This window comes from Herpailurus yagouaroundi, unplaced genomic scaffold, assembly GCF_014898765.1.
Source record: "Herpailurus yagouaroundi ecotype Mexico unplaced genomic scaffold, PumYag 206, whole genome shotgun sequence".
NCBI lineage: Eukaryota > Metazoa > Chordata > Mammalia > Carnivora > Felidae > Herpailurus > Herpailurus yagouaroundi.
In genome coordinates, this window is record NW_024412437.1 from 8,798,611 (window position 1) to 8,811,026 (window position 12,416).

Genomic DNA, 12,416 nt, shown 5'->3' on the forward strand with positions numbered 1-12,416 from the left:
CAGCATCTTAGCCCTTGTGCAGAATAATTCAACGTACCCGTTTTCCGTGTCCCTAAAAAGTGCTGGTCAATGTGATTTTAAGTGGCTGCCTAAGCTTTTATCACGTGGGTGTACCCTCCTTTCCTTAACCGGGCCTCTATTTTTCTGACTCCCACTGCCCCCCCCCCCACTTCCTATTCAAAATATACACAGTAGTGGCGTCAGACAAAAAGAAGAGACTTCTTAAAAGAGCTGGAGGAGGGGTGGGGCTCGCCCGTGAGGGTTTGGTCAAGTTGCGGCGGGGGATGGGACCCATCCTAGGCTGCCTCCTTGCCAAGGAGAAGAGATCTGAGAGAGACCCCAGAGAAGCTTCGAGGGGCTCTCCACCTGTTCTCCACCCATGTTGTCTCCAACCACCCCACCCTTTGAGCTCCTGATTTTCTTTTCGGACCTGCCCCCTTGTCCGTGGCTCTCTGGGTCTTGCCCCCTTGGGACCTAATTCGTTTCCACCGCATTCAAAAGGAGCAGTGAGCGTGCTGCCCGCCCAGGAGAAGTGTAGGCACACTGACGGGCAGGCTGGGAAGGGGGCCCGGCCAGAGGCTCCACGCAGGGCCGACGTGGCTGGAACGGCATCCGGAGAGTCAGCGAGTCCTGCCTGTGCCGGGACAGGGCCGACTTGGTGACCAGACTGTCCGACCACCCTTTTCACAGGGTCCAGCGGTCTGTGGCGGGTTGAGCTCCTAGGTCCTCCATTCTGTGGCCTGGCAGCCCTGGACGAGCTCCCACCTGCCTCCTGCTCGCACGAGCCTCCCAGCTCCGGCCTGACCCCTCAGTGAGGCGCCGTTCCTCCTCGCCGGTTCTGGGCTCCTCTGGGAAGAGCCGCCTGTCGGGTCCATAGGCTACCCCCTACTTCCAGCCTGGCCCTTGCAGGGGCTGGCGGAGTCTCTTTCCTTCACCAAACGTGTTACAGATCCACCCACGTCAGGAACTCTAGTGGAGGTACCGTCACCCCCATCGTCGCCGCTGAACTGTGGACCAAGGATGTGCTGGCACTTTCCGAAGCTGCCTTCCGGTCCTACCCGTCCAGATCCCTCCAACTCAGAGGCAGCCGTGAGGCCCCGTCTGCGTCCTGCTGTCCTCACAAAGGCTTGGGGTCCTGAGCGTGGCCTCATTTCCCATCTTCCTTATTTGTTCTGGGCGTCTGCCTCACACACACACGGCGGCTCTCTCCTGCTAAGGCTAAGCAGTCCCTCCAGGGCAAGGACCACACCTGATTTGTCTCTGCAGCCCAGTGCCCAGCACCCGCATCCTCTAAGAGCCGGCTGGATAACTGAGCACAAACCTTCTTCCCCAACCTTTTCATAGCGTCAGGGGCCCCCATTTCAGTACTGCATGCCTCGAGATCCGAGTATCAGGGTGCAAGTCCCCTCTCCTCCCATGACCTTGAATTCTCTCGTTCACCTTCAATACCAGTCACGGTGACCATCATGACGATGGTCACGACATTGGGCAGCGACATTCATTTCTCATCCGTCAAGCATCGTGGTTCTAAGGGCATTACTTTTCAGACCCATGGCAATGGCGGGGAGAAGGAAGAACCATCGTCCCCAGGTTACAGATGAAGCAACCGAGGCTGGGAGAGGGCGGAACCCATCTTCCCAAGGTCAGGCTGCCCTAAGTGGCAGAGCCGGTGTTTCGGCCTAGGGCTGTCGGACTCCTCTGGGTACTGAACACCCTCCGGGTATCCCGGATGCTGCCGTTAGAGACCTGCAGCTGATTCAGTGTTGGCTGGGTGGGCTCGTCCAGGACCCCACTGCCCCGCAGAGGCTGGGGGCCTCCCACCTGCTGTGTGACCCACCTTGTTCCACTCTGCACAGAAACAAACGGTGGGGCCGGGCAACGGGGCCTCCAGCCCTGGGAGTAGGCTGATGCGCACGGTGGGTCCTACGGGCCAGACACGTTGAGTGCGTCCCTCCCTGCTTTGCGGTGCCTGGCTGTTCTGGGTTTGCAGAAAGCAGGCACGGTTGGCTGATTCTGTCCAGCAATGCGGCGCAATTCCACCCTGGAGATCAGGAGGACGTGTGGGGAGGTAGGGGTGCGGAGGTGGGGGATGCTCTCCGGCAGCCACAGGGGGAGGCAGGGTTTTCCCCTTGCCCTCCACCCGCACTCTTTCCTCGCAGCCTTCGACCTCTGTCAGAGCTCCTGGGTTTGGCTCCCAGTCCCGACCCTTCAGGGCTGCCGCCTTGATCCCACCTGTGTGCACCAAGGCACAGCCCCCAACCCCGAAACACCGGGTCCCACGCTGGACCACCCAGGGAACGTTGGAAAATGAGCAGGGCGGAAGTCTGGAGCCAACATTCCATAGCCTGGCATGCCGGCTGGCTAACTTGGATGGAAAACATAGGCACGGGCCTGGTCGGGAGAAGCACACGGCGGATTCCTGGCCAACTCAGCAGCCGGCACTGGAGGGCAGGGGAGGGACCATCTGGGGTGGGGAGACAGCCAACCTCGCACACATCTTCCAGCTACACGTTGGATCTGAGTTGCTTAGATGTGATAGCTCTCTGCCACTGCAATTATTAGCATAAGATTAGGGCAACGAGGAGGTGCTGGCATTAACTATTTGCTACTGAGATGATTAGCGCTCAGCTACCCACGGGATTAAGTTTGTCACTGGGATGTTGCGATGCTCCCATTAGAAGTATTAGCCCCAATATGCCTGACTGCCTCCCGTGACGATGATTATTTGCTATTCATGCTGGAGCCGCACAGTCGTGTTTTCCTTTCTTAACTTCAACCGGCTAATCCGCGGACCCCGAACAAGCCTCCAGCTCTTCGCTGGCACTGGCACCTGCGATTAGTGGAAACCTAGCAACGGACAGAGCTGGCGGCGGCCGAGGGCTCCGGTGGGTAACGGGAGCCGGGAAAAGCAGGTGTTTCGGTGACTGTAAAACAAGAATGCTGAGAACGGACCCCTGGACCGACCTCTCAGTCGCTGGTCTCCTGATGGCTCTGGAAGTTCTTGTGATTCGGTTTCAGGCTTGACAGGAGGGGTCGGTACGGTTACAGGAGTTGCTGAGATACTCAGGATGGCAGAGACAGACCTTAAGGAGGCAGCCAGGGCCCCCGGGGGACAGCCGGCCTCCGTACGGGCCACTGGTCAGCAGGGTCTCATGTAAGACTCGGCGGCGTTTAACCGAGGCGGGGGAGGGGACCAGATGCTTTGCTCCTCTGGCTTCTTGAGTCGGTCCTTACCCGGCCCTAAGTGCTGTTCTCCAGGGGGCCCCTGGGTGTCCCTGACTTGAGCGCGCAAGTCTCCGTTTCCCACTCGCCCCAGGCCACCTCTAGCTTCACCCGGAGCGGCCTAAGTGTCTTCTCAGGAGGACGCACGTGCGCCAGGGGGAGGGGTTCTGGGAGGAGGAGAAAGCGAGGCCTGGGATCTGCTCCGGAGGGAGGCAGGGTGTACCTGATGGCCTGGCCTCTATGACGTAGCGGGTGATGGGCCCTTTGCCGGGGTCTCCGCTGGACCAGTGGATGGCGATGGCGGAGCTGTACCGCACGATGATGGGCACTCCAGGTGGCCCCGGGGCACCTGCAAACAGCATAGGGTGAGCAGGAGGAGGCGTGGCACCCAGCTCCTCCTCCCTGTGCTCTAGGAGGCGGGGCTGGGCAGCGAAACCAAGCCGGGCGGAGTCTCTAGAAACCCTGCAAGTGCCCAAGGAGGCAGGCCGGGCCTGCCCGACGCAACTACGTTCTCTGGGTCACCCACACCCCCACGTTCCGATTTCTAGGGCAGGAGAGGTATATAGGGTAATGCCAGAAAGATCCCTGGAGCAGAGTCAGGAGGACTGGGCTCCTTGTTCCAGCCCCAGAGCTCATTACATGGGGGACGTGGGTCAATTCACATAGCCCTCTGGTGCCTCAGTTTCCTCATCTGTAAGGCCCTTTTGGAATGTAAGGCTTGAAGGGATGTGTCCTGGGGGGACAGCAGAGGCGAGTGTGATGATGTAGCAGGCCTTTGGCAAATGAGGGTTGGGTTTTGGGGGCTCAAGGGCTTCCTGACGTCTCGTCTCCTTGCCTATCATGGCAATGTCCTCCCTACTTCCTGCCTGAAATCCCCCCCGCCCCGGAGCATTTGCACCCAGGCCAGGCCACAGCAGAGGCTGGGACCGCTGGAGGAGGAAGAAGTGGGCTCTGTTGCTGGCTGTCCTGGGGTGGCAGGTACATCAGGATGGCAGCCTGTCACATCAGCCACCGGGGCACTGGCCCCAGGAGTCGAAGCAGGAGAGACTTTACTTCTGAAGTAAGAATAGTGAGCCAATCCTACCTATCGAGGGTCCCGAGCCTGTCCTCTCTGAGGGTGCCCTGCCATTCAGGCCAGTCCCCTGGGCTCTCACTGCCCCCGGAGCCCTGACCTTGTGTGCTGTCCCCTCCATGTCTGTTCCTCACGAGACCTGGAGCCTTGTCTTCCCAGAGCTGGGGACACAGTTGGTGCTTTCTACGCAATTGTGGGGCAGGGGGAGCAAGTTGGTTAGTGAGTGGGTGGGTGACCGCTTGGCCGAGTGTCTCCTGCGGATGCCCACAGAGAAGAAGCCTGGAGTCCAGCTCCGGACTGAAGATCCTCCAGACCCAAGGGATCTGGACAGCAGGCCAGGGGTACGGCCCATGGCCCAGCCCTTGACCTCAGAGGGCCTCACCTCCTTCCTTCCTTCCTTCCTTCCTTCCTTCCTTCCTTCCTTCCTTCCTCCCTCCCTCCCTCCCTCCGTCCCTCCGTCCCTCCATCCCTCCGTCCCTCCCTTCCTTCTTCCCCCGCGACGTGCATCCTGCCCACAGCACAGGGCAAAGGCGGCTGAGGGGTCAGGGGGTGTGGGACACAGCCCAAGGGGGGCTGTGAAAGGTGGGGTGGGGCTCTCAGGACCCCGAGTTCTCATTCTGCACAGGACAGAACTCAAGGCTGAGAGAAGGAGAGCTGTCCTTAACCTCTTGTACCAGAAGCTTCCAGCACTTCCAGCCACTGCCTGGCCTGGAGGGAAAAGGATGCTTGGAGGCATGTCCTGTCCCTGCGGACCCTTCCTCGCCCACACTCGCCGGGTGCAGCTCAGCTCGGCTTCAGAGGGACGCCCACCGCCTCCTCCAAACTTCCCGCCTCCCCCTCCCCACCCCTGCCTGAGAGCCTTAGGTTAGAACAGTGTGTCCTTCAGCCCTCTCCTGTCCCCGCTGCTCCGCCTCCCTTTGTCCCTGCCAGCTCTCTTCCTGCTTTTGTTTCCCAGGGAAGTTGGCTCAGGTGAAGAGACGGCACAAGAGGCACAAGAGGGGCCGGGGGCAGGTGAAGGGCAGAGGGGGCGGCTTCCGGCCGCCCGCAGGCCTTGTTCCAAAGGCGGGCAGGAGCCAGGCGGCTTCTCTGCAGAACAAGAGGCGGGGAACCACAAGTGCCCACAAAGAGAAAATGAAGAGGGGCCAGGCCAACCCAGCACGAGAAGACACGCCTGCCTGCCAGGTGAGAGGCGAAGGCAGGAATCCACCTCGAGGCCCAGCTTGCCTCCCAGAGGTTCCCAGGCTGAGCTGGGCAGGGAGCGGGGGCGGGGAGAGGGGGAACACAGAGGGAGGAAGGGGGAGGAGCAAAAGGAGGGGGGATTTCAGGGAAAGTTTGAGATGGGCTGTGCACTTTCTCAGGGAAGGAAGGAGCAGAGGCTGGGCAGTGGCTTTTGTGTATCTCGCATGGGGGACAAGAATCTTGGAGAACCAGACTCAACCGCAGCAGGTGCCCTGAAAAATTCCCCCAGCCCAAGGAACCTCAGGAGGTGTCACAAACTTAAAAGGAGCCACTCTTCCCTCCCCGCCCCTCCCCGCCCCTCTGCTCTCCCCTCCCAGGCACAGTGCTCAGCCTGGCCTACAACTGCCTTGCTCCTTTCTTCCCCTAACCATGCCAGCCTCTGTCACCTCTGTCTAGGAAGGACAGACCCCCGTGCCCATGGCCTGGAACCCCCCCCCCTCCAGGCACAGTGCCCCTCACAGCGCTGGGCAAAGAGCCACCCTCAGCTCTGGTTCCTGTGCAGGTTCCTGGGATGAATGCTCAGAGGTTCTGATTTCCCGGGCCCAGGAATGTGACTTACTGCAGGCACCCTGGGGGCCTCTGACATATGTGTCCCCGGCTCAGGCCCACCGTCCCTCACACCTGGACACCCAGCCCCTTCCCTTCTCCTCTGCCATAGCTGCCTTGAGAACACGACAAACACTGGTTGGTATTTCCTTGTGTCTGTCCGAATTGCCCCACGAAGTCTTTCTCAATCCCCTCCCTTAAACGTCTCCCTCACCACCCCCTTCTTCTCCGCTAGGCCCCACCCCCATACGCTCTAGGATCATGGCTCTGTCACGTGTCTGCTGTCCCCACTAGACCCCATCTCCCTCGTCTCTGCATCTCCTGGGATCTAGCCCGGCTCCGGACAACCCCTTCTGACTTGGGGGGGCGAATGCTGTGTGGGGGGCAGCACCCCCCTCGTCCGCCCCGTGCTCCCCTACCTTCTCCGGGGCCCGTGGTGACGTTGGCTTCGATCTCCGGCCCGTAGGTGAAGGTCTTGGCTCTGATGCGGAACCTGTAGGTCATCCCCTCTGCCAGGTCCTTCACCTTCAGCCACAGAGGGCTGTTCCCCTTCACGTCCACTGTCACAATCTTACTGACACCTGGGAGGGAAGCACAGCATGTGGGGACAGCAGGGGGGCAGGTGGTGGCCTCAGGGGAGAAGAGCTGTGTGCAATCTGTCCACTGACCAGGCACAGGGTCCTTTGGCATCTGCTGGGAAACGACCCCCCCCCCCATCCTGTTTAACTGAAACGTATTCCAGATGGATCCTATGCTGTGTTTACTCCCCCACGTCGACCTGCCCAGAACTTTAATCCCAAGGATCACCTTTCAGAAAGTGCTTCTGGAAAGACACCACCTGAGTCCAGAGTTGGAGGGGACACACCTCAACCCAGTCCCGGTTTGGCCACATGGCCAGACGATGCCAGACTAAGGAACCGGAAGGCCAGTGCTCACACTGAGCCCCCTGGGTGGGCCAGGCAGAGGCCACTGTGGTGAGAGCCTGTCCCGTCCGCCTGCATCTTGTCCCCATGACCTCTGTCCTCTCCTTCCTGTCCGAGGGAGAGATGGCCCCTTTCCCGGGTCCTGCACCTGACCGCATCTCCTCCTGGGGCCCAGCCCTGCTCCGTGTCCCAGCACACAGGGCGGCTCTGCAGAAGGAACTAGCTGCTGGCGGGCAGGCAGTGCCGGGAAGACTGAGGGTCATTGTTCCCTTGGCTGACCCAGAACTGCCGGCCACTGCGGCCCTCCCAGGGCTCCGCCCCTTGTTCTGGCCCCGCTCTGTAGCCAGGGAAAGGTGAGAGCGAGGTGACCCCAGAGGCGGTCACCTCCGGCCACCAGGCCACCACCTGGTAGGCCAGCCACACCCCCGAGTCCTCGCTGGGCTCTGGAACGGACCCAGGCAACCAGGGGCAACCTCCTTCCTGCCTCTCTAAGTAGATGGCGGTGATATCCGGGCTCACTCACGTCAGCGTGGGAGTAGAAAGCTGGCAAGTGTCTCTTGTCCACAGTCAGGGTTAGCACGGCCCGGACTGGGAGCCTGGGAGGGGGGCAGGGTCCCCACCAGGGCCCGGAGGAAGGGGTGGAGCTCTAAGGACAGCTAGGTGAACAGGGGTCAGGGTGAGGGGAAGACACTTGCACAGCACGGTTCTTGATCTGAGGTTCACAAGGGAACAGGGGTGCAGCGACTCCCCCAAACTCGTGCTTTCCGGGGAGAGGCCCCAAGGCTTTTACCAGATTCTCAAACGGGTTGCTGACCCCACGTGGGGCAAAGACCTATCCGGAGTAAGGTTGACCTCCTAAATTTTGGGGGGGAGCAGGCACAAGAGGGACCGTCAGGGCCTCCCTCATCTTCCCAGGCCTGACAGCTGCCTGGCCACCGTGGGACCCTGTATCTCTCACAAGGAGCCCTCCCTTTCCTCCCCACTTCCGTCCACGGACGGGGAAGGAGATGCAAATTCCCTCCTGGGACTCGGGACTCCTAGGTTGCTGCCCGGCTTTGCCCCCGACTTGCTGCGCGGGAAATGCCCTTTCCCTGGTCTGGTCCCAGTTTCTGCCTTTTTAAGCTGAGGAGATGCTCACCACACCCAACTCTGTGCAGTAACCCCAAGCCCTTGCAAAGGGAAGGTTGAGGGAGCCACGCTGGGAGGGTCCCCACTCACCATCCACCGGGGTGCAGGGCTCATACACCAGCCGGTAGCCCTCCAGGATGCCGTTGGGGAACTGTGGGGCCTCCCAGGACACGTTCACTGAGGTTGTGGTCAGCTCGCTGAACTTGACCGAGCTGGGAGCACTGGGGGCTGCAGACAGACAGCAAGTGGTTTGCTTCCTCCTCCCACAGACGTTCAAAACCCTGCTAGGCTCTGAGGAACTAGCAGGGGTGATTGGGTCTGGACCCCGGGAAGAGAGAGAGGGCGGGGGGGGGGGCGGTGACCTCAGGTCACCGCCCCCCCCCCCCCCCCCCCCCCCCCCCCCCCGCGACCCCCCCGCGCCCCCCCCCCCCGCGGTCATCAGAGGTCATCGGTACCCCCTCCTCTCCCCCACTGACGTTGCTGGCACTCGCTTTCCAATACCAGAGTCCGAGAACTGGGAAGAAAAAGTACTTTCTCTTCCGTAAAGTTGGAGAACTCCGTTTCTTCCTGCTAAGTGGCCCCGGACCCTGGCTGGGAGCTCAGAACACGGCTGTGCTGCGCCTCCAGGGTCGCTGTGGGGCCAGGTGATGTCTTGGCTTCCTAGGGCTTGCGCTTCCCCTTCCCTGGTGGAGAAGGCAGGGGCCGTCTGGGCCTCAGAGCCTGAGGTGGGCACTGAACAAGAAGATGCCAGCACTGCAGCCACGCGTGGCCTTTCTCCCGTCCCTGGAGCCCCAGGGCTTGTCACCGAGAGACCACACTGTCAGAAGCAGAAAGTCAACCATCCGGAAGAGATGCCTTCTTGGCCTGAGAAGCCTGGAAAGACCCCGAAAACACGGAGTGGGGGGGGCCTGCGGGGGACTCTGATGGGGAGGACAGAGGAAGGGAAGGAAGCGCAGAGCTGGCTCCAGGCGGGATGACCAGGCTATTATCGTCCGGTGCCGCCCCCCACCGAGCCTAAGCTAATCTGGACCCTGCTTCCGCTCCAGCTCCAACAGCTCCGGGAGGCAGCCCCAGCCAGCAGTCTTTGAAGGAGGAAGGCCAGCTCAGGGGGCCTTTCCTGCCTCCCCTAGGCAAGAGGGACATGGGTCAGAACACTTTGTCCTGCTGACGGAAGCTTCCAGGCTCCCAGGGGCTCACATCCGGCCCACGACACTGACAGAGAGTGGTCTGGACAAGCAGGCACAGGCACACACCAGACCCTTGGGAGCCAGTGGAGGAAAAGGGTTTCTTTGGAGCCACAGCTTGTCCTCAAAGAAGATAATACTTAAGAACTGACTCCACGGTCTGGCGCTCTGTCTCTTTCTTAACGTCTTAAAAATGTTCATTTACTTTTAAGAGAGAGAGAGACAGAGCATGAGCAGGGGAGGGGCAGAGAGAGAGAGGGAGACACAGAGTCCGAAGCAGGCTCCAGGCTCCGAGCCGTCAGCACAGAGCCCGACGCGGGGCTCCCACTCACGAGCTACGAGATCATGACCTGAGCCGAAGTGGAATGCTCAACCCACTGAGCCACCCAGGCACCCCTGGCTCCCTCTTTAAGAGAGAGGTGATTGGGGCGCCTGGGTGGCTCAGTCGGTTGAGCATCCGACTTCGGCTCAGGTCATGATCTCGTAGCTCGTGAGTGGGAGCCCCGCGTCGGGCTCTGTGCTGACGGCTCGGAGCCTGGAGCCTGCTTCGGACTCTGTGTCTCCCTCTCTCTGCCTCTCCTCCGCTCATGCTCTGTCTCTCTCTGTCAAAAATAAAATAAACATTAAAAAAAGAGAGAGAAGTGATTTATAGCACAGGAAGCAGCAGGTTGGGAAAGATGCTTCAAGGCGTGCGGTACGGGGTTGCGGTTGCGGGGCGGGCAGGACAAAAGGCTTGTATTCAAATCCACAAGGAGAGAGGTTAAGGACAGGCAAAGGAGGTTGCCAAGCAATGAAGACAGCCCAGGACAGCTCACCTGGCCTGGCCTCGAGCCTCTGCTTCCCCACAGACCAGCCAGGGGTTCCTGGGCAAGAAGCATCACTTCCCAGGCCACCCCTCCTCACTGTGAAAGGGGGGTAGCACCAGCCCCGCCCGCCCCGGGGCTTCTGGACCCGAGACCTGCCTTTGGACACTGTATATAGGCCCAGCACTGCACGTGCAGGCAGCAGGGTTCTCACCGTCTCCGTCTTCTCAGCCCTGTCCCACCGTCCAGCCTCCTAACTGGCCTCCCTGACGCCCTCCCCTCCCCTCCATCACTCTGCCTTCTGCACAGCAGTCAGGATGATCTTTTAAAAACACAAACCAGGGGCGCCTGGGTGGCGCAGTCGGTTGAGCGTCCGACTTCAGCCAGGTCGATCTCACTGTCCGTGAGTTCGAGCCCCGCGTCAGGCTCTGGGCTGATGGCTCAGAGCCTGGAGCCTGTTTCCGATTCTGTGCCTCCCTCTCTCTCTGCCCCTCCCCCGTTCATGCTCTGTCTCTCTCTGTCCCAAAAATAAATAAACGTTAAAAAAAAAAAAAATTAAAAAAAAAAAAAATAAAAACACAAACCAGATCCTATTGCCCAACGGCTCAAACCCACCAATGACCCCCCAGCGCACTTAGAATCCGTCCCAGGCTTCCTTCTAAGCATCCCTCCTGCCCCCACCATCCTGTACGGGCCATTTTCTCTCATGCCACCTGGCTGTCAGTTCCTCTAATCCCTCCAGCCTCCTGGGCCTTTGCACCTGTTGTTTCCTATGCCCGGAACCCCTCCTCCAGAGCTTCCCACGCTGGTCCCTTCTCCATCGACTCTCAGCCCTGACGTCAGCCCTCAGAGGCCTCTGCAGGCAGACCGGTTCAAGGCCACCTGTCCGCCTCTGTCTCCGTCCTTCTGCCGCTCGTGCTCAGTGCCACCCGAGGCCAATCATCTAGATACGTGTTTATGATCTGTCTTACTCCTTAGGGTGAGGATCTCGTCAGTGTCCTTCACTGTCGGGAAGCACCTAGCATAGTGCGGGGCCGCAGAAAATGCCCAAGAAATACGTGTAGCACGAACGAAGCCGGGGCCATATAAGAACATGGCATGAGGCAGAGATGGGCTGGCAGGCTGCAAGATGTGGGGAGGGCAGGGGACATCGGGGGCTCCCTCCAAGGCTCTTTGGGGACAGCCTCTCTCTTCTGAGCACTCTCCCCCAGGCCTCTCTTTGGACTGTGCTCTCACACGCTGGAGGCCGTCTCCAGGTGGGCTCTCCCCCCCGCGCCCCTCCCCTCTGGCCCCTCTCCCCTACCTGCTTGCTGGGTCTGGCCCCGGGTGGGGGTACTCCGAGGCCCATCTCCCGCAGCGTTGAAGGCCGCCACGCTGACCATGTAGGTGGTGTAGCCGGTCAGATTCTTGAGCTTTACGCCGTTCTCGGCCAGGAAAAGCGTCTTCACCCGCTCGGTGACGTTGCGCCGTTGGGCTTGAGCTTCCCAAAAATAAATCTGTGGGCACAGCCAGTCGTGGGAGTGAGGTGGACACATTCGCCTCTCCTCCTGCCCCTTTCGCCCACACCATCCACACGCCCCGGACAGCGGGTGTGAGTCACCCAGTCAGTGCAAAAGCACTTAAGAGCTGTTTTAGAGGCCCTTCCAGAACCTTCCTTCTCACAGCTAACACTTCAGTCTCTTCTAGACGAAACCCCAGGAGAGCACAGACTCCACGAATCTGTTCGCCGCAGGGCCTGAGGGCTTAGCACGGCACATCAGCCCTCAGAATATAGTTACTGGAGGAATAAGCCAATGCTCTTCCGCAGGAACCTGAGACGGGAGGTTAAGTGCAGGGTAGGCAGACTCCACCCCAGCCGTACTGTGTTAAGGACCAGCGGGCCGGCACCACCTGGGAGCCGGTTAGAGGGTCGGGCCCACCCTTGGACCTGCTGCCAGGCACCTGCAGGTTGACAAGGCCCCTGGAGATTCACCTGAGCGGGACAGTTTGCACCCACTGCAGAGGTGGGCCGGCCTGGGGCCGAACCCCAGTGCGTGACTCGAGCACAGTGTGACTTCACCAGGTGACTCCCCTGAGCCGGAGTTTTGTCGGCTGGACAGGGGGGCTAAAGACACCCCACTTCCCAGGACCAATGTGAGGACGAGCAGAGGTGATAAGGAGGGGAGAGCAGACACATTGCCCGGCCCCGCTGAAGGCTTCTGTCTACCTGCTGTGCTCCACGTTGCTTCCAATGCCTTCCTGTTCAGCCGGGGCTAGCGCTCAGGGGCAGTGAAGCTCTGCATTCTGAACTGAGCCTGGC

At 60.4% G+C, this 12,416-nt stretch overlaps 1 protein-coding gene across 2 annotated transcripts in view; it reads right to left on the reverse strand.

Annotated features, from left to right (window-relative positions):
• The window catches only part of SDK2 (sidekick cell adhesion molecule 2), a 138,885-nt gene that overhangs the window by 18,675 nt on the left and 107,794 nt on the right, over positions 1-12,416 (reverse strand). For both annotated transcript variants that reach the window (XM_040452279.1, XM_040452278.1), the window contains 4 exons: positions 11,421-11,613; positions 8,221-8,358; positions 6,499-6,660; positions 3,446-3,571 (listed from right to left, as the gene is read on the reverse strand). In XM_040452279.1, the coding sequence (XP_040308213.1) occupies positions 3,446-3,571; positions 6,499-6,660; positions 8,221-8,358; positions 11,421-11,613 (619 nt within the window). The remainder of the gene's footprint in view (positions 1-3,445; positions 3,572-6,498; positions 6,661-8,220; positions 8,359-11,420; positions 11,614-12,416) is intronic.